Source organism: Rhamphochromis longiceps, linkage group LG20 (assembly GCF_057381845.1).
Source record: "Rhamphochromis longiceps isolate RC_006_pf linkage group LG20, R_longiceps_female_GT1.1, whole genome shotgun sequence".
Lineage (NCBI taxonomy): Eukaryota > Metazoa > Chordata > Actinopteri > Cichliformes > Cichlidae > Rhamphochromis > Rhamphochromis longiceps.
Genome location: NC_140576.1, coordinates 10,511,399 through 10,537,743, shown reverse-complemented (window position 1 = coordinate 10,537,743; position 26,345 = coordinate 10,511,399). Strand labels below are relative to the sequence as shown.

The 26,345-nt window shown below is 40.3% G+C and overlaps 1 protein-coding gene across 6 annotated transcripts; it reads left to right on the top strand.

The window, feature by feature from the left end:
- The first annotated feature begins 1,165 nt into the window (after positions 1-1,165).
- Positions 1,166-25,483, top strand: clcnk (chloride voltage-gated channel K). 6 transcript variants are annotated; one of them, XM_085394239.1, is made up of 20 exons: positions 1,227-1,556; positions 5,440-5,595; positions 7,457-7,588; positions 7,764-7,892; positions 9,427-9,566; positions 9,688-9,765; positions 11,558-11,633; positions 12,159-12,284; positions 14,272-14,356; positions 14,654-14,755; positions 14,970-15,054; positions 16,511-16,663; positions 17,249-17,318; positions 17,469-17,579; positions 17,867-18,083; positions 21,831-21,961; positions 22,362-22,432; positions 23,044-23,124; positions 24,678-24,764; positions 24,999-25,483. In XM_085394239.1, the coding sequence occupies exons 1-20, from the start codon at positions 1,502-1,504 to the stop codon at positions 25,035-25,037; spliced, it is 2,124 nt and encodes a 707-aa protein (XP_085250365.1). In that variant the 5' UTR covers positions 1,227-1,501; the 3' UTR covers positions 25,038-25,483. The 6 variants fall into 6 exon arrangements, 5 of the variants coding, with proteins under 5 accessions (XP_085250368.1, XP_085250365.1, XP_085250366.1 ...); XM_085394240.1 differs by having other exon boundaries at positions 1,527-1,556; positions 5,394-5,595; XM_085394241.1 differs by lacking the exon at positions 1,227-1,556 and adding an exon at positions 4,920-5,345.
- Positions 25,484-26,345: the final 862 nt, after the last annotated feature.

Sequence of the window (26,345 nt, the reverse complement as noted above, 5' to 3'; positions counted from 1 at the left end):
CGTGGCACATCCAACATACTGTTTTACTTTAGTCCATGACTCGCTTACCTTCAGGGTCATACGTCACATGAAAACCAAAATAATTCCAAACGCCAGATCTGAATGAGGGTGCGGGAGGTTCAATTTGCCATGTTGCAAGGAGAGCTTAACTTCTGTCTCACTAGCTTGCCCTGCGCTCTTCCTTCTGACGATGCTGTCTGTGTTGAACGCTCAGTGGATCTGCACTCGACAGTGCAGCCTACGCAGATTCACTGAGCGCTCAACACAGACAGCATCATCAGAAGGAAAGTTGATAAAATAAATTACAAATTTTGTATTGTTCGATACATATGCGTACCGAACCGAAAGCACTGTATCGAACGGTTCAATATCGATACGAGTATCGTTGCACCCCTAATATACACATATATCTGGGTCTTTTGTTTTGTTTTGTTTCCTCTGTCACTGACACATGGACACATACAAACACACGTGTTCACACAGTGACTAGAGGAGAGAGAGAGTGGACAAGCTAATCACACTGCACTAAATTTACTGCAATGGTTCATTGTTATATACAGAAGGAAATCTCGGCACTTTTTGTTTGAACAGGAAGTTCTTCTTTTGCATTTTTCACTGAATGTTTATTCTGTGAATTTGTAGTTTAGAGGAAGAATATTCTTGCAGCAAAGTTTAATAGAGCTGTATGTTATAGAGGTGCAATTTCAGAATTAGTTTGTGCATGTCTTGTAAGTTCACTTGTTTTGTCAAGTGTTGAGATAAATACAGATTTAAAAAAGAACACATGGTCTTTTATTTACATTGACTCTGACTTGCCTGACTTTACTTGAGGCTTGACTTGTGACTTGAAGATAAAGACTTGAGACTTACTTGAGACTTACAAAACAATGACTCGGTCCCACCTCTAGGTGATTGTAGCGCAAGCTCAAAAAACGACAAGCGGGCTTGATAGGCAGCAGAAGTGAGAAGTAAGGAAGTAGAAATTTTTACTGTACTTAAATAGAATTTTCAGGTATCTCCACTTTACTTAGGAATTTATGTATCTGTCAACTTTTGATTTTAAACAAATACCAGTACTTTTTCCTCCTTACATTTTCAAAACATGTTTATTTTTGGTTTAACACATTCGAGTCAGTCCTGTCCCCCTATTAAACACCAGGGGATGTCGCATGAAAATAGATGAAAGAGGCAAATGGTGTGCCATAGCCAGGGGTTAAAGTGGGCCGGCATTTTTATTTATTCATTTTATTTTGCACAACATCGGAACAGTTGCAGGACGGTTGCACTCCGTCAGCATCTATTTAGCCCTACACAAGATGAGCGAGCATTAAGCGAGTCATATTTTTTAAGTTGTAAGTCGTTTCAAATGCAACATTTCTATTAGCTCAACAAATGTCCACAAACACACAGGCTTTCATGCATTTTGTCGCACAGTGTGTTGCTAGCTAACGGTCCAGCTGCTGTATTTCACAGGGAGAGAAAGAGCTAACTACACTCAGAGATGGAAAAAGATAAGAAAGACGGAAGAAAAGGAAGAAGAGTGGTTAGAATTACAGGTAAGAACTGCTCAGTGGTATGTGATAAACTGTAAATGTAAAGCTTACAGGTCAGTCCTCATGTTTTTAAATCAGATTTTGAGTCTGTACATTTGACATTATGCTTTTTCATGTTGTGAAATGTGCTGCAAAACAAACTGAGATAAAATAACTGGTTTACTGTGATGGATTTAAAGTGCGTGTGACTGGTACGCAGTGGCTGTGGTGCTCACGGTCAGAGTTCAGTTACATAAAGGGTAACAGAGTTAAGGTGATGGTGCTTAGATTCATTCACAGATTGAAACCTTCACACCAACTTTATCCTGTGTGGAAAAAAGACAGCATAAACAGAATACTGTCAGTGTAGAGGATGGACATAAAAGACAAGGCATGACCATAAAATACTCAAAGGATAAATTCAATTGGTTTATAATTTTATTACATAGTTGGAAAAAAAAGTTAAACAAGTAAATAAAGAAACAACGTAAAAGAAAAGTAAAAAAACCCAAAAACAAATCAGTAAATAAAGGAAAACGGTAATAAAAAGAAAAAAAAGGGCCCCAACAATCCCCTCTGAGCAAGCACTAGGCGACAGTGGGGAAGAAAAACTGCCTTTAAACGGGGAGAAACTTCCGGCAGAACCAGGCTCAGAAGGGGCAGTCAACTGCCGGGACTGGTTGGGGGGTTAGGGTGGAAAAAGAAAAAAGATGAAGGAGAGAGGGAAGAGGTGTTAGGAGAGAAAGGGAGAAGGGGGAGAGGAGTGGTGAAAATTAAGATGGAACAGAGGTGGAGGACGACGAGGCTACATGAATAAGCAGCAGCGCCTTTTCTTCTTTTTCAGGTACTTTTCCATGAGCTCTTTTTTCTCCAGGATGAGGGTTCTCAACTGATCGTTTGTTTCTTCAATTTCCTTCTCAAGTTTCTGGCATCTTTGCTCCGTTTCTTTTAATGCTCATTTCTTCTTGTGATTTCTTGAAGCTTACACTGCAGGTCTTCATTTATTTGCTCTTGTTGCTGCTTTTGCGCAAGCATTTCAGCGTTTTCGCACTTCAAGTTGTCTAATTTCAACAACATCTCATTAATGACCTCTGAGTGTTTTTTCGCCATTTCATTGATCCTACACTGCATCTTTGAACGTAGTTTTTCCAATACTTCTCTTTCCAGTTCAGGTTTTCTGTCTTTCATTGTATTACAAAATTCATTCAGTTTTAGATTTCTTCTCTCAAAGTCCTGGAGAATACGTTTTTCTTCTTCCTGTTGCTCTTTCTCTTGAAGAAGCTCTTTATTTTTGCACTGTTTCATCCAGCCTGACTTTCAGCACTTTGTATTTTTCCTTTATGCCTTCAAGTTGGTCCTGCATTTGTGTGACCTCTTCCTTTTTCTGTCCGAGGATATTTACAATTTCTTCCATAGCTTCATCAAGCGTTCCTCGGAGCACCTGATTCTTTTGCTCCATGTTTTCGAGATCCCTTTGCATCTCCTCAATAGTAGCATTCTTGTGTTGAAGCTGGGCAGACGTTTCTTTTAATTCAGCACTCTTTTTCTTGTTTTCCTTCATCAGGAACAAAATCTTCTCTCGTGCTTGACCAAACTTTCCTTCCCAGGCCTCATTAATAATTTTTGTGTAAGGCTGGTGTTGCTGTTGTTTTTCCAGCTCTTGATTTCGTGCTTCCATTTGTTTGCACTTCTCTTCCAGTTGAAGCTTCTCTTCTTCAATTTGTTTAATTTTTGCATGTAGGTCGGAGTTCTCCTGTAATGTCCTTCGGGCTGATAAGACACTATCCATGGTTGTTTTTCCTGGAGCGATTGGCCGGCCAGACCTCAAAGGAGAGGCGGCATAATCTTTTTTTCTTTGTGGGCATTTTCGTGGATACATGTTGGCGCCTGTGCACAGTGACTCTGAAAAGGTTTACAAATACTTCCAAATATATCTCTGGTCGAACGTTTGAAGGCTGCGAACAAACTGACTAAAAATTGCTGCTCCTGACCCCTACTTAAGGAAAAAACTTCAAAGGATCAAAGGCATGATGTCCACTCTTTATGAATCACATGGCATTTTGGAACGGGGATGGTTTTTTTTAAACTGTTTTTAAATTTTACTTGAGTGTTTCTTAGTTTTAGACCAGTTGTTTAGTCTGAGGCTTACAGCTGAATTAACAGTAAATTAGTACAGTCGAGTCATGCAGGATGATCACCACTTTTATATATTCAGTATGTGGGTCAGAGTGAGTGTGGATAGACAAAACACAATGATCAGGCATGACATTCTCACTAACTAGTGACACCGTGTCACCTGCGACACACACACAGCACGTATGATTTTGCCGGTTTCAGCTGCTGGTTGTTAATGTTGCAGACAGATCCCACTGTAACAGACTGCGGCTGTGCTTGAAGGTCATAACATGTTTTCATTCATTAACCTATCGTATTTCCATGAAAACATAGCTATGTAGGCAGAAGTCATTTGTCGAGATTGCTGTAAGCAAAACATTTTCAACCTCAGTTTATCACAGAGAAGCAGCTCTCCTCAGCCTCACAAAGAAAATAAATGGAGGTCATTTAATTTGTGACTTTACTCTCAAATAAAGCTTTGTCTATATTTGCAAGTGCATTCATTTTCAGCTTCAGGATTCAGAAACTGTAAGGAATAAATTGATTGGTTTATTTACTTATTTGACAGCGAGGAAAACTTCTCAAGTCAGCAGCAGTCATTGTTCACAAGAGTAAAGTAGCGTCTCTCGGTCTGGCTCTCTAGGAACCTCAGCGTGCTGTTCCCATGGAAACAAGTTTTATACTGAGTAATTGTGTGTGTGAGAGTGAGAGACAGAGAGAATGCATACTTTACTTCAGTTTTTTAAAACAAAACGGATGAAAGAATAAATTGGATGTATAACTGATAGCCATTAACTTAGGGCTGATTTAAAGTGTGTGTGTGTGGGTGCGCACACATGTGTATGTGTATTCCAGGACTGAACAATGATTACCTTGACCTTCAACAACCTGTTGAAGCTAAACCTGCATTTCCTGCAAAGTTTGGGACATTAAGAGAATTCACAATGACAGTTTTGTGCAAAATGTTTTTTTCTGGTTCTCGGGGCCTTTAAAGACAATCACTCTTCTAAGCAAGGTCATAGTTTTTTTTTAATTGCAATTCTTGCAGTTGTAAAGTTATTGCAGTAACAAAAGCTCAGATTAAAACTGATTTTCAACTGACCTACCTTCAAGTTTATATTTAAATGAATGCATTTCCATCGAATCTAATATAATATAATATAATATAATATAATATAATATAATATAATATAATATAATATAATATAATATAATATAATATAATATAATATAATATTCTGTTTTTGTTCTTAAAAGTCGGACCATTAAGTTATTTGAAAAAGAAAAAAAAAGAAAATCATTCATTTTACAATTTTAAGTCCTCTATGACCTTGGAAAATAGACACTGAATATCTAATATATATAACAAATCGCAATTTTTAGTTTAGCCAGTTAAATTTATCAGATTTTAATAGCTAAAGTTATCAGATAATTCATAAATTACACAGTGGAACATGTATTTTAAGCATATTTTGTTTTACCTAAAAGCTGAATATCATGCACGTCCAGACAAATGAAGGGCACATACCCATGTTCCCCCAAAGAGTTAATATTAGCTACCCTTTCAGCCGTGACTGCCCCATCACCTTAATAATAACACATTAACAGAGGTCAGTTGACAACCAGCTACCAGTTTGTACGTACTACACACAGACGTTTGTCTGTAACACATCATACTACTTCAATTGGGGCTTGAAGGTAAGTCTGCTTGTCTTACATGTAAGTATTTTATCTTCATTCAAGCAGCTTATTTGTAATTGCATTAGTCACACTGCAATGCAAACACTTCAAGGCAAAATGAAGAGCCCGGATGAGCCTCGAAGGAGTAAAGCGGATGGCGAGAACAACAACTGGGAGCAAGAAAATCAATCGGACACATCCCATAATAAGAGCCCGCTCCTTTCGGATCCATGGAAACCATGCAGACGGCACCGTGCTGTTGTCAAAGGTCAGAGTGACGTTGGAAAATCGTTATAATCTGATCAATACTGATGCAATCAATCTATCTGAGAGCAGCCATGTGCAATCTTAATCAAGTATGTAGTTTTACGCTGGAGCTCCAGTTTGGTTTGACCTCAATCTGAAAAGTCATACATTGATCAGAATCTTGAACTCAATAACAGAGTTTATTGATAAGATATTATCACATCTTTTAAATATGTATTTTCTGCTCTAAGGACAGGGTGCAACACTGAAACCTAATTACTGATTTGATATCTTATTAATATTCAGTTCTCATACCCAAGTATAATCGTTTGCTGTTATATTTCATCTGGTGATTTAACTTTCATATTATATTTTTATACTTCTGTTATTTCAGTTATACTAAACTGTCATTTGATTTCATTGTTACTTGTGTATCCAACCACAGAGCTGCGCACAATCCTTGTTTTTTAGATTCATGCAAGGCTTGGGTCAGGTCACTTAACTTGAAACAACAACTACAGAACCACTCGTGCTAATACTGAAGTAAGTAAAAACATTCTTTACTGCAGTAGAAGTACAAATACTAGTGCTAAAATATTCCTGTTACCTTTACACAAATATATGTGGTAGAAACATCCTCCAAAGAGCTACTTTATACTTTGAGTACATTTCAGATCCTGTACTTTTTCACTTTTATTTGAGTAAAGAGGTTAAATCAGTACTTCAGCTTTTTCTGGAGTGTTTTTTAGCACTAGTGTCTGTAGTTCTACTCAAGTACAGCATGTTTGAACATATTAGTGTTTGTTCTGATGGGTGCTTACTTCAATATTAGCTTATGCGATTCTGTAGGTGTTGTTTCAAGTTAAGTTATCTGACTCAAGCCTTGCACAAATGGAAAAAAATAAGGATTGTGCACAGCTCCATAGTTGAATACACAAGTGTGGGGGAAATCTGTCCCCTGTGTTCTGGAAGAGGCACCCTAGAACACGTCAGCAGCTGCCCGAAGGCCCGGGCAATGGTCGGTATCGTTGGCGTTCCTGCGATCCAGGGGCTTTGCAGGATGATCACTGCAAAGTCCTCTGCTGGCTGGGTGTGGCTGGGGCAGCCAAAAAGAATGCCATCCAGGCTGTGAGTGAAGCGGCAGAGAAAGCCACAAGGTGGCTGTGGATTAAGAGGGCTGATCCGTTGGTAGCTACTGGTATGCAAGTCAAGGCCTGATCACCATCGGGTGGCTCACCTGAGCGAGGGTCTGTGATGTTGTGAGACCCAAAACAACTGATTACCCCAGGATACACCACTGAGGGAATGGGTTAAATGCAGAGAGGAATTTCCCCACGTGGATCAATAAAGTATACCTTATTATTATTATTAACCTCTTAAGCCCCAAGCCTACCTGATCTCCTGCCTTTTGCCCCCGTATCAGGGGGCGTTGGAGCTTAAAGTGCTATACAAATACAGGCCATTTACCATTTAAGAGGTTAACTCCAAGTGGACAAACAAAAGTAGAACAAAACAAGATGAAGACAAAAAATATCCTTAGTTTTGGCCTATTTTTAATATGATCATTTATGTTCAATACGTTGGGGTGCTCATACGACTGTGACCCAAGTGTTTATATTTTCAGATTGTTTTGTACAATCTAATTCAAAGGCAACAACTAGAAGGCTGGAATCAAACAATGCAAACTAACCTAAAAGATTCAAACCTGCTCTGGAAACTGCTGAATCGAAACTGAACTGAATCCAATCTGATGAAAAATGTAAAACTTTAATGCTCCACAGCTTTCCAAGTAATTGTGAACTTTACCTTTTAACTTTACCACCTCTGTAACATCTCAGCACAACGCTGTTGCTCTGACATGCTAAACCTTTTTGTTTCCTTAGAGCTGCTGTTGAAGCTGAGGTGTTGTCTGGGAACAGTGTGTGGGATTGAATGGTATGGCTACGCTGCTCTGGGTATTTTGACTGCCATCCTCAGTTTCCTCATGGACCTCAGTGTAGCGAAGCTGCTGCGAGGTGGATACACACACACACACACACACACACACACACACACACACACACACACACACACACACACACACACACACACACACACACACACACACACACACACACACACACACACACACACAAGCTAAGTAAGCAAAGCACACAAATAATCAGTGCTTCTCTCTCGTGTCTCTTGCAGCTCACCAGTGGCTTTATACGATGCTGGAAGGAAATGTTTTGCTGCAGTTTCTCTGCTGGACTCTTTACCCAGCATGTATTTGTGCCATTGCATCATCATTCTCCCACAACATCTGTCCTTTCTCCACAGGTCTGTTGAGCAACAAGCAGGAAACATGATTAGTTCAGGTGTTTTTTCACAGGCTGTGCTGCTTTTCTCTGTATTCTGAGAGCATGGCATTGCAACCGTCCAAGTCCACAGGTGAAGAAAGAGGGAATTAGTTTTTATTTTAGGTCTCAAATCTATCTTAGTTAGATTGTGGCTTGGGGGATAGTCACCACACACTACAAACAAAGCTCTAGCAGAAAACACCCCTTCCTTGAAACGTTCTTCAGTATGCAATTTAGTTCTGTGAGAACATTTTTAATCAACAAGCTTACCTAAAACAAAGGTGTCCATGTCAAAATTGAAAGAAAAAAGCAAAACTATTTGTGTCCAAAGATGATGTTTATAACTAAAAAGACTTGATTTTTCTTTACAACTCATATCATCAACGCCTCATAATGCCTCTAGATTCAGACTCGAATGTATTTATATTATTTATGCTATTTATTTATACTTTTAATTCAACTTTAACATAAACATACAAAACAATAACACTAATGATATAGAGGTCTCAAACACTTGTTACAGGGTTAAAAGTCAATAGAAAGTGATTATTATTGTGAACAACAGGAACTACTACAGCACGAAAAACTCTCCATATATTTACATGCAAACCTGATTATTGTTGTAAGACAGACTTGGAAAAATTGTGAGCCCATGCTTTAAAGCACCAGTTTTTTTTAGATGTGACAGCTAAGCAAACACTGAGTCTCTACCAAATGTGGATGTGTGTGAGCTGATGAGTATTGCAGTAGCAAGCTTTTGCCATTCATTCACTTACAAGTGATCATTACCGTGGAAGTTATGTAGTGTTTGGCTACAACACGGCATAAGATTAGAAAGGCTAATTATCCAAGGTGATTTTGTGCGGCCACACCGTAACATGAAAGGACATTCAACCTTTTTATCTTCATTATAGTCTTAGAAAAAAGATAAATGAGCACAAATGAACGTGAATATTCATTTTTCATCACCCACTTTTTTTCTCTTGAAAACGTCTTTCTGTCTATCTAAAATAAATGGTATTGAAAAATAGTCAAATGAGATATGAAGAAGTCAACTATGATATTAGCAGTCTCAGAAATCTTGTATGAAGTATGAAGGATGTAGGATAAAGCATATCTAAGGGACTATGTGTTCTATCTGTCCACCGTTCGCAGTGCAGCTCTGTACTGTAGCCCAGCGGTCCCTCTGGTCTCTTACTTGCAAACAAAGCAAACAAGGAGACATCTCAGCTGAACCATAAAAAAGGAGAAATTGGTTTGATTTATGCAACCAAAATCCCCCTGTGCAGATATAGCCTTTACAATCAAATACTGAAACACAGTTCATCTTCAGCTTGCCTGTTTTGTGTTGATGGTCTTTTTAAGTCCCAAAGAAATCCTTGCCTTGACGTTCCCCTCTATTTAATCATTCAAAAATCATTCTTGCGTATTCACCTATAATAGTCTTTTTTGCCTTTGTGATTGCTTTTGTACCTCAAACTCAATCTTGTACTCCCAATTGTTTATCTTCTCAGGCTCAGGGATACCAGAGGTGAGAACCATGTTGGCGGGATTTGAAATGCCGCATTATTTGTCTCTCACTAATTTGTTTTCCAAGTTCTTGGGCCTCATCTGTACACTGGCTGCTGGCAGCACTGTTTTCCTGGGCAAAGTGGTAAGATGACTCAGCATGTCTTTTTGTTACTCAGAATGCGCAGCAGTAATGTAATCATTTTGCTAATGGTGTGTTTTCTGATTTGTTGTGACGGTTCTGTATATTTACCTCGAAACATCAGGGTCCATTTGTGCATCTTTCCACCATGGTGGGAGGTTACCTGAGCAATCTCTGCACTCTCATACAACGTGATAAGAAGGTAAAGCACAGAGAAGTAACTAAAAAGGATGCTGTACATTAAAACAGTCTGTGTATGTTAGAAATAAAGCACATTTTAATTCAACTTTTTTGATATTTAAGCCCAGAAACCTTTCAGTTAAAAAAAAAGAGAAAAGCTTTGATAAACCCCTTATATTGCACATCAGGTACCAAACACCAGGCAAACAAAGCCAGAGATGATTTAGTGGCACAGCTGAAGCTCAGGTGTTAGAGTAGGTAATCTACCAATCACAAGGTCATTGGATTAATCCCTGACCCCTCCAGTCCACCAATCCAAGTGTCTTTGCACAAAATACAGAACTTTTACTTGTCTCCAAAGCAGTACGTGAGCTTAGGCCTAAATAAATGTTTGATCGGGTGAATGACACAGTTGAGTGAGACAGAAAGTTGAGTGCTCAGCACAAGTGGAAAGGTGCTATATAAATCCATTTAGTGGCTAAAAGAGATTTAGAAGTTAGTAAAAAACAAAAGGAGTGTGAACACTGGATGTCATCATTTTGCTGTAAATAGGACCCCTAATCTGTTTGGACAAATAATTCTGACTCAGAATCTATTTGTCATCTTCATCTCTTTCTGCTTACCTCATTGCAACACATTTAATCCTTGGGTTAAGATCAAAGCCTAACTGCTGTAACAGATACCTGATAATGAAAGTGCTGAAATAAGTGCTAAGTGAAATAAAAGTAAGTGATGCATAAATATAATACTAGAACTTGTCTACAGTCTTCCTGGACAGTCTAGAAATATTAATCGCACAGCAGCCCATTATTTGTCAGATAATTCCATTAAAAATGCTCAAAAGGACGCAAATGTTTTTGAGAGGTCCAGATCAGTGCTGAGGTGAAGCCTTTCCAAAATGCTCTAGCTCAGCGGTCCCCAACCTTTTTTGTGCCACTGACCGGTTTATGCCCAACAATATTTTCACGGACCGGCCTTTAAGGTGTCGCGGATAAATACAACAAAATAAAACTAGTACCGGTACCGAAAAAAAAAGAAGATTTATTCGTAACACACGTGAAAAGACCCAGGAAAACCGAGTTAACGATAAAAACGATAACAAAATAACGCTGAAAACCGATAAAAACTCTGAAAACCATACATTTCACACCTGAGCCTCAACTCTCGCGGCCCGGTACCAAACGACTCACGGACCGGTACAGGTCCGAGGCCCGGGGGTTGGGGACCGCTGCTCTAGCTGTAAGTGGGCAGTGTCATCTTCCACCTCTCAGCCAAAGCTGCCATAAGCAAATCATGCAAACTTCATCCCTCATGCAGTTGTCCTAAATGAGAAAATTAGCGATAAAAACTAAAATTGCTTCTTGTTTCAGGTTGCAAGCATTTTTGGTTTATACTTTAAATTTGTGCGTTTTAACATGATGGTCTATGGAGGACGACTCATTTTTGGAGCCAGCCACGAGTGGCCGTTTGAGGAACTGCAGCTTTTGACACGTCAGAAAAAATGAATCACATCGAAGGACTGAAATAATTCCAGTAAAGACAGAGTCATCTTTACAGGAAACACAATAAGAGAACATAGGCTCTACATGCTTGTTAAGGCCTGAGTGATGTCTAAATGTTAAGAGCTTTGTGTTTGATTCTTCCACTGTTTGGAGGCCATGTTATTTGAATCATAGCAAGGGACCTCAGATGGGCTCAGACGGGGTGTGAAATGCTTCTCTGGAAAACAATAAATGAAATCCTGCTACGTTCTTTAAAGCATAAAAGTCTGAAAAAAGAGACAGCACACACACTACAGCATGTGTTTCTTGTAGGAAAAAGCAGCTGGACAAATGTTGGTTGTATCTGCCGGGGTCGGGGTAGCCAGCTGCTTCGGAGCTCCCATTGGCGGTGAGAGAGCCAGGTTGAGCTTTTTTTTTTTTTAAACTTTTTATGTATCTGCTCACAGCAAATCTGTTTTTCGCACAGTTACTCAGGTAATGCTCTTTTCTGCCTTTGATTTCCCTTTTGCATGCTTCACAAAGTTGCTGTTCCCTTTTATCCTCCCTCAGCCCTATTTGGTCCCCCATCGTGTTTGTATATGTTCCTCCCTCACCTCTTCCTCCCTTGATCACCTCTCCGCCTAATATTTTGATCTTCTTACCTCCATTTCTCTTTTGCATCCTTGCTGGAGGTTCATTGCCAAAGGTTTGTGCTTGAAGGATAAGCTCAAAATGTCACAATTTACATAAAACAGCAGGGGGTCTGTTAACACCTGAAATATACCCCTATTTCTGTTGGCATAGATGCAGACAACACTATTTATTACAGCCTTCCAAAGATTGTACTGTTTAAAGTAGAAAGGGCTACTGCCGTCGCATGCAAAATGTCATCTGCACCTTATTCCTTTGTGTCTTTGCTCCTCTTCCCCTGCAGGTGTGTTGTTCTCTGTGGAGGTGATGAGCTCTCACTTCGCCCTGAGGCATTACTGCCCATGCTTCTTCTCAGCAGCCTGTGGGGCGTTGACCTTCCGACTTTTAGCAGTGTGGGGTGGAGATGGAGGTGATGGATGCACTAAACACCACTCGCTCCTTTAATAGTCTAGAAGTAGAGGGTTTACTTTAGAGTCACAGAAAAAAAAGCCAAATAAAGCCTAGAAGAAGAAGAAGGAATTCCCTCCAAATATGGAAAATTATTGTCTTGCATTGGCCAAAAAAAGAAAGAAGAACACAGTTCACTCAATCAAAATCGAAATATTCTAAAATGAGAAGCTTAATATGAATGCGCGCCTTGTTTTTCTGTATCAGTGCTTGGGGCAGTGGAGCTGAAACAGATGTCAGAGAAAAATGTTCAGCAGTACGTCGAGTAAGTGGTTCAGAGGGTCCAAATCTATTAATTATCCACAGCCTTCCACCAGACAGCCAGACAGCGTGTTGATTCAAACTGGATCCAAACACCAAATTCCTGCAGGGAAGGGTTAGGGTAATAAACTTGCTTTCCAGCAGCTAACAGCTCAATAATCAGGCCACAGTAACAGCTCCTCACAGCAACAAGGCCAAGATAATATGATGATAATGACTGAAGAGCTGAGATTTTACTGAAGTCAGACTTACAAGGACACTGTGCTATTTCCTTTTTAAAAGCTGGACCACTTAACACCAACAACTGCGTAGGAAAATAATGACATTTTAAACATGTGTCCTAGATTATACTGGGCCACCTACACGCTACACCTACATGAGCGCTCAGCTGTAGAAACACAGGACATGAAGCTCCAACCGCACAGTTTTTATGCTGATGTTAATGTCAGAGAAGATCTGGAAGTCTGCAGTTACTGAGTCAGCAGAGCGTTGGACACTTCTTTTTTTTTTTACACTGTGTGCCTTTAGTACTTGGTGACGCTGGTTTCCACTGTGCAGTAGTACCATTGACAGCTGATCATGTCATGGTCCTGGGTTGCTGTCCCAGTTTTTCTAAGTTAAGGATCTCTTAGTTTTGGTTATTTTAATACTTACTGTTTACAGTTGCTTTATGTTTTCCCTCGGTTTTCCTGGTTTTGTTTATATTAAGTTATTGTTTCAGTTCATCCTGCCCGTCTCAATCTCTGTGTTTGGTGTTGCTCGTCTTGCCACTTCCTCTTTTATTTTCATAGATGTTTGTCCCCTGTGCCTTGCTAAAGGTTCTACTTCCCTTGTCATCCCTGATTTGTCCCCACTGCTTTTCCCACCCGTTTCCCTCTAGGCTCATGTCCTTTTATAGTTATTGTCTCAGTCACCCCTTGACCTTTGCCAGGTCGACCACAAAGTCTATCCACTCCCAGAGTTTTCTGTAAAATCACTCCTAGTGGCTCCTGGTTATTTGCATTGTCTGGCTTTACTTTCTGCTTTTTTAGCATGTTTTCCTTTTACATTGATCAGCATTCACTTCCACTTAAGCATCCAGCATCCACTTTGGAGGAGCGTTGGAATTCAGTGAGCTCTGCAGAACGACTTGTTCTCTTACCAGTGTTTGTAAAAGCAGACTGCGTGGATAGGTGCTTGATTTTTCTGAGCCTGTGGTAACTGGGCTGAAAGAGACTGTGTGGCCTGTTGCTTTGTCTACATGACAGCAGCTCCTTTACTGCCTGCAGTGCACCAATAATCCACCAGTGGGCAGAAGATGTATGTCACTGCAGCTTTTTCAGTTGCCTATTGATCATGTTGACACATGGATCTCTCAGAAACCCATGTGCCAGACTGTCTGACATAAACAGACTCTCCATCTCTCTCATGGTATTTATCATGAAGATGTCTCATGTTGAAGTAAATCCTTAATAAATGAAATATTTTCTTTTTTTAAATTCTGATTTTATTTCTTTCTGTTGTCAGTAATGTTGACAGCTATATAATAACTCGCCGTGTCAAACATCAACTTTGGCAAAGTTATTGGAAGCATTTAAGCTGGCAGACTGTAAAATCCAATACATTTTGAGTTCAGTAATGTGAGGGATTATTAAATTTGAAAGGCTGTGGGGAAGATTGAAGTGATGCAATTTGTTTTATGTCCACAGAGACTCTCCAGGCCTTGTTCAGAACTAATTTCCCCGATGCTTTACCTTTCTACCCGCTGGAAATTCTGCTGTTTGCTTTCTTGGGGTAGGTTTATTTTGACAGTATCTGCATAATCAAACAGGTCCTCTTTTATTCTCTGTCTGACAGATAATCCCTGACTTCTGGCATTCGTATTCATATCAGTCACAATGAAAACCAGCTGTTTTTCCTGCTGTACCAATTAGCATTCCAATTTTTTTAGTCTCATCTCAACCATTTCCTCCTCCTCCTTTTCCTTCCCATGACTTCTCCAAGTGTAATGACTTCCGATAGTCTGTTGCTGCCTGGATTAAAATTAGCCTCTCATCTCTCACTGTGGTTTGTGTCACTGTCTGAAAACAGGCTGCTGTGTGGGGCTGTGAGCTGCTGCTACCTCTTCTGCCACAGGTGGATCCTGCGTTTCACTAAAACAAACCCAGTTTTCGCCAAGATGCTGACGACAGAGTGAGAGCTCTTTGCAACCTGAATTGTGCTGTAAAATCTGGTTGACAACTTATTTGCCTTTTTTTCCAGATAGAAGCAAATATTTGTCGAGTAACACACTTTAAACCCCTGAAAGCATGGACTAGAGTAGATAGGAAAACATTTCAGGTTATTTAGAAGTCAGACAGACAATTTTAAAAGCTAATGGAATGAACCAAATGCCTGTATTTTGCAGGAAGGCTCTGTACTCAGGCATGGTTGTCTTCTTCCTGGCATCACTGACGTTTCCCCATTTTGCTGGTCATTACATGGCTTCTAAGGTGGGCATCAGCAGCATTTAAAGACATAAACACTGCAGTGAGTCACGCTGTTGCTTTCGTCTGAATGTTCCTTCATTATAATGCACTTTATTCTGAGTCACTCCCGTGTATGCTGCGTTGCTCTCATCCTCCTATAAATTGTAACTATTAATCCACAATTATAGTCTGCAACAATTTCACCGCTCACTCCAACACTTGATCTGAGCCTGATCAGATTGTTTAACTCCATTACAAGCTCAAACACTTTGTTTGTGTTTGTCATTACTTTGCTCTTCCTTAGACATTATTACACTCACCACAGAGGCTTATTTCACTTTTATTTCTGTCAGGGTGTCAGCTCACAATATCTAATTCTATCTCAGTAACTCATAACTGAGATTTTTGGCGCAAAGCTTCTTGAATAATTTCCCAGTTCTAACATAAAGAAGAAACTTTCTTGTTTCCTAATTCCATTTAAAAAGCTCTGATTGACTCTGATTGCTGTTTTTTTTTTTTTTTTTCAAATCATAATAATCCCATTAAGCTAGCAAAGACGCTAATTGATGCCGTTGTTGAATATCACCATCACATCAGAATGAATATCAGCATAGAAATGCTCTTAGCAGAGGTAGTGCATCTGAAAATGTCGGTCATGTGCATTGATGAGCCACTGCTTAATTATTCCATGAAAAACTACCAGTTTAGTCAGCAGCCCTGGTTCAGCTCGAACATGAGGCCCTTTGTTTTTCCCCACTCTCTGCCACCTTTGCTGCCTGCTGTCCACTGTGCTATCTAATAAAGGTCAAAAAAATAATGTTAAAAAATATTGGTACACACAGTTTTCATGCAGATTTGTGTGCAAATTTTGGTATCCATCCAATACCAAATACAGGGCCAGAATTCCCGATACGAACACTGATATCGATACTTTTAACTTAATGGCAGCTTATGTAGGGAAGAGCAGCGTGTAATGAGTTATGAGATGAATCATCGTGAATTTGCATTTTCTGATTTTAACAGCCACTAAATCTGTGGCTGTAATTAGAGAAGACAACAAAACTCGTACTTCAGCTTTTCGTGTATTTTGAAACTGAGGTTTTTAAGACCCGGAATGCAAATGTGCCTTTTTATAAAGTGCTTTGGGTCAGCTTTTGCTGTTTAAATGTGCTATAGTTTATAAGTAAAATCGATGTGACAGTCAACACGAAAAAGTTCAGATATTTTTCATAATGCCTGATTGAGTTATATTTTTTATTTCTTAGAAAATAATTTAACACAATTCCTACATGTTGAACTTAAAGGATAGAAACAAAGTATCGATCCGATACCAACACCGGCGTTGCTGTTGATATCTGGATCGATCCGCCCAGCTCCAGTGCAAACGCACTCTTTGTAAATGAGGACCAATGTTAGCATCAGTCTGTTTTTGTTTCATAATGTGAGGTAGTAATACTAATATCACTAATCTTTTAATCAGTACACCATGAAGGAGCTCCTCACTTCTTTCCTGGATAGCAGGCAGTGGACCTCACAATCCCACAACACCTCCGAGCAGCTGCAGCCTTTGTTGGAGTGGAGCTCATCAGGGACTTCTGTCTACTTCTCTTTAGTTTTCTTTCTGCTCATGAAGGTACAGGAATGCAAAGGTCAATGAAATCATCTTTTTATCTGTCTAGGAATCCTAAGAAGGCACCAAACTCGGCTGCGACTCCTCTTGTTCCTCTCTGCTGGGTCACAGCGACCCATAATTGGAATACAGTAATTGACATTTTCACAATAGAATAGGCAAACTAAAGGCTGTTTAACCTTTGAGGATGAAATGTCTTGTGATGCTTGATGCTCAGTCATACCAGCACTGCGGGTGGAAAGAATGGGTTTTTGACCTTTAACAGCTATTAAAGTAATAGCCCAGTTACTGGTTTTAATCAGTCCCATTATGTGTCCACACATCTCTTCTTCTCATTTGTGTTTGAAGCAGACAGAACACCTTGGAAACGCACAAAAAAGAAAATGAGTTTAAAAGAAAATTTCTACACTGAGAACAGCTTCTGATAGTCACTTTAGCAGGAACCAATGAGCAGTTCTCTCATTTCTACATTTAAATGTGAAACGCAAATGCACATAATGGAATCATTTGTGCATAAATGAGAGCAGTGCAAACACAGCCTGATGTGACTCCTCTGGATGCTCTGTGTCTTTGTGTGTTGTGTCTGAGATGTGGATGTTGGTCCTCGCCTGCACCCTGCCTCTGCCAGCTGGATACTTCATGCCAGTGTTCATCTATGGTGAGTGTTTCAACTTTCAATTTCAATATAACAAGTCCGTCTCACTGCATCCCCCATCTGCAGGAGTGAAATGCTGTCTTTTTCCTAACATGGCAAAGCTACTAAGTAAGAAACCCTTTCTTATTGGTCGTTTTGGTTTCTCTTTTCCAGGGGCAGCTATTGGGCGTTTGATTGGGGAAGGAGCCGCTTATTTGTCTTCCACTGGAGTGACTCCAGGCCAGCAGTGGGCTTCTGTAAACCCAGGAGGCTACGCACTTGCTGGTAGAAAAACCTGACCAGCTGTAGTTTGGTGCTAATATTTTACACTCGCATTGACTTTTGCCTGAATGTCTGAAAGGGACAATTTTGCCTGCATTAATCAGTTTACTTCAAATTTTGCTAAACATTTTCCTAGAGCTACAATTTGAACCCAGTTTTAGCTAATAAGTTAATTTCTATCATCATCATGCCTTTCAACTTTTTAAGTTTTTAAGTAAATTTGCTGAAATGTGGCATTAAATTTAACAAAGCAACAATTCAAAGTGCATCGTATGGTTGGTCTGTTTTAGGTGCAGCGGCCTTCTCTGGCGCTGTCACACACACTTTGTCCCCAGTTCTCGTGGCTATAGAGTTGACTGGTCAGTTCACGCATGCTGTACCCATCCTCCTGGCGACTCTGCTGGCCAACGCCCTGTCACGCTCTGGACAACGCCCATCTTTCTATGATGCCTTGTCCATCAGCAAGAGGCTCCCACACCTTCCCTCTCTGAAGAAGGCAAGTCCTCAGTAAGTAAACACAAAAGGCCGTCTGACAATCTGTAGTAAACCTGCAAACCTGTAAACTTTGGTGCTGATTGTGGGTTTTTTGCATCTAGCTGAGCAGTGTGTGTAATAACATTATATTAGTAAGAAAGTCATATCAATATATAAGGCATGAAAATGTACACTATTACTGAATTCTAGCCAGAAATGGGGAAATGTGTGAAAATGTGAAAAAAACTGAATACAAAGTTTATATTAATAAAATATAAAGTTTGTTTTAGTTAATTTTAGGTTTTCTCATTGCTGTTCAAAGCTTGTTTTTCAAACAGTGTTTCACAGTGAAATATTTCATCAGTTGATGTTTGGATCCTCCGACTCTGAAGTTATGCCGAGTATCAAAAGTTTCAACAAAACTTCAGTCCATGACTGAAACTATAAAACTATAAGGAAGCCAACCAAAGTGTAAATAATCATACAACTAACACTTTTATGTATGGCTGTATATAAACTGCTTAAAAAATTATGGGAAGACTTTCTAATCAGAGTACAGCATCAAGTTAGTTGAACGTCTGGGATATTGATCGGGTCAGGTTGTTCATCAGTTTTAGCTGCTTTGGTGTTATTGAGTTCCAGGAGACAGGCAGTTACCCTAGGAGAGCTGACAGGACCGTAGAAGGTCCTTAAACCATTAGCAGGACTGATGTCTGCTCCTTTGACAGAACAGGATGATCACTGCCATAGAATACCAGAATTGGCAGGTCCACCACTGGCATCCTGTGCTTTTCACAGATGACAGCAGGTTCACCCTGAGCACACGTGAAAGGATCTGGAGAAATTATGCTGCCATTAACCTCATTCGGCATGACCGAATTGGCGGTAAATCAGCGATCGTCTGGGGAATCATGTTCATGGAGGGATGCTCAAACCTCTACAGTACAGGCAATCTGGACTGGCACAAGATCTGGGAGAAGATCCCCCAGGACACCAGACATTGTCTTATTAGGAGCACACGCCAACATTGTCGGGCTTGCATACAAGCATGTGGGGGTCATATAAACTACTGAGCACCATTTTTAGTTTCTGCAATGAAATTTGTGCAAAATGGGCCAGCCTGCTGCAACATTTTTGCACTTTGATTTTAGGTATGTCTTTGAATTCAGTCCCCTGTAGGTTGTATTTTAATTTCCTTACTTTCATTCCAAGCACATTATCCAGTCCATATCAGTGCATCCAGCACGACTTTTTGATGTGTTTTGAAAGAGTTCCTTTCATTTTTCACAGCAGTATAGTTGGGGAATGGCTGCAATCACAGCATTGTAAGATGGCGAAAGATGTACCCTTAGGCCCCCTCCTCGATTCAGAGATGGTCTTTCCCTTTTCATGAAAATGGCCTCCTTGACTCCGCGCTCAAACCAGCGTTCCTCCCTGTCCATACGTGTACATCCTCATCCTTGAAAGAGTGTCCACTGGCCTGTAGGTGTAAATAGACTGCAGAGTCCTGGCCTGACGAGGTAGCTCTTCTGTGTTGTGCCATCCGCTTCGCCAGAGGTTGTTTGGTTTCCCCGATGTATAAATCCTGGCGCTCCTCCTGGCACTTAAAGGCGTACACTATGTTACTCTGTTTGTGTCGGGGGACCCGATCCTTGGGGTGGACCAATTTTTGGCGCAGCGTGTTTTGGGGTTTAAAAGCCACAGAGACCCGGTGTTTAGAAAAAAATGCGTCTCAACTACTCCGATACTCCTGACACATATGGGATCACTACAGGTTTTCGCTTGGGCAGCGGTTGTCCTTCTCTCCTGGATCGGCTGGAGCTTTCTTTAGGTGCCTTCCCAGCTTTGACAAACGTCCAGCTGGGATAACCACATTTACTCAGGGCCTTCTTGATGTGCTGTTCTTCTGCCTCCCTGGCCGCTGTGTCAGTGGGGATGGTGTACGCTCTGTGTTGTAGCGTCCTGATGACACCCAGTTTGTGCTCCAGTGGATGATGAGAGTCAAACCTTAGATACTGATCCATATGTGTAGGTTTACGGTAAATGTCAGCTTTTAGATGTCCCCCATTACTGATGGAAATCTCGCAGTCTAAGAAGGCTAACCTGCCACTTTTCATATCCTCCCTGGTGAATTTGATGTGTCGGTCCACCGAGTTAATGTAATCCGTGAAATGTAGTACATCCTAAGATTTAATTTTCACCCAGGTGTCATCCACATATCTGAACCAATGGCTTGGTGGTGTTCCAGGGTAGGATAGCAAAGCCCTCTTTTCCACTTCTTCCATGTACAAATTGGCCACGATGGGTGAAACTGGGGAGCACATGGCACACCCATGTTTCTGCCTGTAGAACTGACCCTTGTATGTGAAGTAGGTGGAATGAAGACACAGTTCCAAAAGCAAACACACTTGGTTGATGCTGAGAGTGGTCCTGTTGCTGAGGTTGGGGTCATCCTGTAATCTCTTACGGACTACCTCCAACGCTTCCGTGACTGGGATGGAAGTGAAGAGAGATGTAACGTCGTACGAGACCATGGTTTCATCTGTCTCAATAATGACATCTCTCACCTTCTCAACGAAATCCAGGGTGTTCTGGATGTTTATAAGATTTGGGGAAACCTGCAGTCAGCTGAGACTGAAGAAGTCACTTGGATGAGTGACGAAACGTTTCTCCCACAAAACGCTACGTCCAGATGAACAGAATCAATTTTTGGAGATTTACTTTCCTGGATGATTGAGAATGCATCAAAACGTTTTAACCAATCAACAATCAACAAACCTGTCTCGCCTACAACTGATTACCAGGCGATTCCCAGGAGCACAGGCGACCATCAGAATCAAAACACTCACAACAATGAATTTAATCTTTTAACCAAGTCAGCCACAAAAAACACAACAGAAACTCATCATGACAACCCACACTGACAATATCTGGAAACTGGGCACAGAGGCTATGAATGTCAGTAATCATATATCTGCTTAGAACTGTAATTAGAATGAAAATCCAAATGAACTCAGATTTAACAGAGATTTATGTGTCTATACTTGGATCATCATCTGTTTGCCACCCACACAGGATATAACCCTTAACCCTCAGGCTCAAATTAAGTTTTTAGTTGCTAATGCACAACCAAGTCCTGCAGTGGTACTTCTGAGTAAAAAAAAACTCATAAAATATGTATGTGGCGTAATCAGGTTGTTAGTTTTTAAGTGTTGCAAATTGGCAACGCCTGCCTTGAGAGGGCTAATGCTTTCTCATGCTTAATGCTGTCACACTTTCAGATATATTTTATTTATAACCTATAGCACGTTTAAACAGCAGAAGTTGACCCAAAGTGCCAGAAACCCAGTTTCAAAATAAATAAAGGCTGAAAAGTGTATTTTGTCGTGTTAACTAATAATCAGATCGATACCGAAATCGACAGTATCACACAGGACTAACAGATATCATGACACCACTTTGGTAAGTTCAGACCACGCATGGATCAGCCTATGTCTGTCAGATGAAGTGTTGTTGGAATAACAAAAGGTCTTCTATATCACTGCCCTGACAGCAGCAGCTGTACTGTCTGACTTCCAACCAGCTCTTATACAACATGCTTCCTGAGTATGAGGGGTGGAAGTGATCCAAATTCATCAGTAAAAGCAGAGCATTGCAGTTCTCCTTTATGCGTTCCTGTTTATCATTTGGCAGCCGCTATTATGCAATTTCAGAATTGATCATTTAATTTAAGCACTGCTGCTTTTTCTCCAGGTGTGACACGATTCATCTCTCTTGCAGGCTTCCATCCACACCAGTCGGACAGGTTGCGGTGAAATCGGTGCTGCTTCAGAAAGCAGCTGGGCCAGTGGAGGCTGAGCAAGCTGTCAGAACCAGCACTGAAATGCAAATCCCTGTGGTAGACTCCTACGGTGAGCGGACAAATGTATTTGATCATAATTCACTCCAATAGTCTGCCTATATTATCTCTTCTTCATTTTATTGCTTTTAAATTTTACATACATGCTGGTCTAAAGCGCACGCACAGGTATGACATCACAAAGATCAACTGAAAGTAAAATAAAATGATGAAAAGTTGTAGCCATCTTAAAGGCTGCAGCAGTACAGCTTCATAAAAGTGCTTCCCCGAGAAGGTGACAATTATGAGAAAATAATCAATTGGGCAGCTGAGCCTTTCGGCAGCAGTTGCACGGATAAATTTTTGTGTTTGGAACAGATGACTCAAAGCCGCTAGAGAGCTGCGCGCACTTTAAACTGCAGCACCGACTGTGGCAAAGAAAATAGATTTTTCTCTCCTCTGTTTTATTGAAGAGTCACAGATTTTGCTGGGGTTTGTCCTGCGATCAGAGCTGCTGACGTTCCTGCGTCGCTGGAAGACTGAGGTGAAAAGGCTGAATGGAGACAGAGAGTTCACTGAGGTTTTTTTTTTTTAAAGCAGCCGTTTAAAAAGAAGAGCGTGTCCGTGCAATCCATTTGACATTGACTGAATGTGAAACAGCTGGAAAAAAAAGATGATTGAAGTAGGATGTGCTGGCAGGACTGCGAACTGATGGAAGAGCTCATTTCATGACAACTCACATCCACTTTAAAGGATTTTCTATTCACAGAAAAATACTTTATTTTATTTTATTTTTTTAGAGGATTACAATAAACTGTTAAAAGTAGGAAATCAGTTTTTCAAGAAAATGGAACCTACTGGTATTAATTCCAGGTCGTGCTTAGCTGTGAAACTCCAAAACAATGTCTGCCCAAAATGTTGACTGTATTGTAATTACAAACTTACATTAAAATTTTCTAGTTTCTAGTGTTGTTATGCAAGTACAATATAAAACCAATCAAGGCATTTACTTGACTTGAGTTTATACCATGAATATTTTTCTTAACCAATTATAATTTGAATAAATAAACATTTGATTTTGTATATTTCAGTTGCATTTTACTCCAAATTACTGATTCATGTTTATGAGCAATTGAAAACCATGTGTGTGTGCAGAGTCCGGAGAAACATCTGGATGAAGGATGCTGCATTTACCAAACCTCCATCGTGATATCACCTCACAACACTGTTCAGGAGGTAGGGGCTCTTTGTTAAATGGAACTGGCAGCGTTACCAGTCATTGATTTAAAGCAACAGTTGGCCCAACAATTGCAAGAAATCCTGTTTATCACTTTCTGAGAACTGGAGGATGATGCACACTTTCCAAAGCACAAACCGGGAGGCAGTTAGCAGAGCATAGCATAATCAGTTGGAAACAGCTAATAACTAATGAGCTGTTTTATTCACTGTTTTATTCCATTTATGCACAGACTGAAATTGAAAATAAAAGCAACTGGAGCTAGCTTAGTTTTGAAATATTTAGATATGAGTAAAACACTGATGCAGTCTGTCTCTGAAAATGGACCTATCTGGTCTCACATCTCCTGCTTCTCTTAAGTAATGAGCAAATTTTCTGAATGGATAAACTGAACTGTGTTAACTCTTTATCTCTGTCTATCTGAACCTCTCCACTAGCTCTTAGAGTGCCTCAACCATCTGCCACACTCTTCATCTCTCTCCACCTGTTCTCTCTGCTGTTGTTCTCCTAAAAAGAATGCAGTCAGAATGCCAGAAAATCTCACTTTTTTGATGATTAGATCACAAATATAAATACAATAAACCTTTTTTTTTAATGCACAACACTTTTATTCAAGCAAGGAGCAAAACTCATGAGATCATGAATCTCTTTTGTGAGCTCAGGTTTGTCTCTGGCAGGTGAACTTGCAGCTTGCGCAGAGGGTTTATCTTGCTGGGTTGCAAAAGCATCCTCTTCCCTTCCTCACAAAACCTTAAGTTGTAGCAGAGGCTGTGGCACGTGTGCTTCACTGACTCATCGGCTGCTACAGCAACAGGAGACTACACTTCCTCCACCTTCTGGCATTGCCTGCTCCTTGTTGCTGTCACCATCTTTTTTCCTGCAAAAATATTTTTATACCCACAGCAAACAAACCAATCAAACAACCAGCAACCAAGTGCCAACAGTTAAAAGCCCTGTTAACTGGTGCTCTCTCTCTCTCCCTCTCTCGCTGCACACTCAAACAAAAAGCTTTGTAGCCAATTAGAGTGAAGTAGATGTTTGAATTGCACACAGCGAACCCAAATCCTTGTGTTTCTGATCAACAATATGCAATTATTTTGGGGGACTTGCTAGACTTTTTTTTTTTTAAATAAGCAGGCAGCTGTTCTCAGAAATAATAACCCCCACTACACTGCTTAACAAATGATAGTGGACAGATACTATTGGATTACATTACCCTAGCACATAAAGAGCAAGATATTTCTCTCGTTAAGTTGGAAGAGACAAAAAATGAAGCCAAATGAGAGCAAATTAAAATTAGATTCAACAGATGGCTGAAAAACACTCTAAACACTCAGTTACTTAAATATGTGAAGATAAAGACAGTCTCATCCACAGGGCATATAATTTAAAAAAAAAGTCTTCTTTGCAACGTATCTGACAAAACAGCGGGGAAGAAACAAAACAGCGACAACAACAAAAACCCTGCAGTTTCCAGGACATCAGATGAATATTTATGATCTCATCTGAGAAATTGCTTCCATTAACCCTTTTTTCCTCTGCGTGTTCTCAGGCCCACAGTATACTGAGTTTACTCGGATCCCAAACCTTGTTTGTTGCAGACGAAGGAAAGCTGGTCGGGCTTATCACGTGGCCAGAGGTAGGGAGTGTTTTTGTGTACTTTCACCCATGCACAGATGTTACCTTCAACATGCACGTTTTTGTCACATTCCCATGTTCCTCAAATGAGCTTTACTTTGTGCAAACGAGACCACGTCCTTGTATGGATTTGTTAAAATTATGCAGGGCGCTGGGAGAAAATAGCTACTTATGGATTCAAAGCAGTCTCATTTCTTACCTCCATCTCTTCCTCCTTCTCCCTTTTCTCCTCCAGATGAAGAGGATATTAGAGGACTTGGCCAAAGAAATCTGAGCGACATCACAGCGACATCATCACGTCAGCACATCCTATCAAAATGTATTTTAAATAAACATGTATCCGTCTCTGCCTGATTAGCTCAACGTGTTTAATAATGATGTAATTTCTCTAACAATATTTGCACACCAAACTATACTGTTATCACCTGCAAACTCCTGTGAAAAACATTTATCAGAGCCTATTATCTTTCATTTTTATTTTTGTAATTAGAAGGATCTCGTCCATTAAGCAGATAGCACACAGTCTCATTTACTGCTTTGCACTTTGTCTCACAGTAAAATTGTAAGCACAAAGAATATTAACCAGTGCTAATAAGAAGAAAAACAGTTTTAAAATGTATACAAGTAATAACAGTCAGTCTCTGTTCAGTATATATTAGGTCCTGTGGGGCGCAACTGAAAGTTATGTGACCATGCATCTTAAATAATAACCCAGGGGCAGCCATGTTTTTTTTTTTCCCTTTGGGGAGGGGGGTTGGAGGGGGGGGGGGGGGGTCTTTTTGCAAGATGAGGCTTCCTTGAAAATACACCCAAATGTTTTTGTTTTTATTTTTTGCTTATGGCATTTTTTAAGGGATCAGTGTAGTGTATCTTTGGTAAAGAACTGGGCGGATCAATCCAATATATGATAAGATACTTTGTTTCTATCCTCCAAGTTCAGTGTGTAGCCCAATGAATTGTGTTAAACAAAACATGCACTATGAAAAATGTCTGAACCTTTGACAGTCACGTCTGTTTTATTTACAGCCCACAGCACATTTAAACAACAGAAGCTAATCCAAAGTGCTTTCCAGATGGGCACATTTACATTTCAGATCTCCAAAAAAAGTTTCAAAATACATAATTGCCCCTTGGGGATAAATAAAGTCTTGGCTCAAGAGTTGGCAGTTCGTCCTGTAATCGGAAGGTTGCCGGTTCGAGCCCCGGCTTGGACAGTCTCGGTCGTTGTGTCCTTGGGCAAGACACTTCACCCGTTGCCTACTGGTGGTTCCAGTGTCCGGCAGCCTCTGTCAGTGCGCCCCAGGCTGGCTGTGGCTACAATGTAGCTTGTCATCACGTGTGTGTGAATGGCTGGATGACTGAGCGTGTAAAGCGCTTTGGGGTCCTTAGGGACTAAGTAAACCACTATACAAATACAGGCCTTTTACCATTTACCATTTTGGATTCTGATGAAAAGCTGAAAGCTGTGTTTTATTGTGTTAACTTGTTAAAATGTGTTCAGAATTTGCAAATCGATGCTTCAACTCATAAGCTGCATTTATAAGTTCAAAGTAGTGATATTGGTGTTGGTATTAGTAATCGA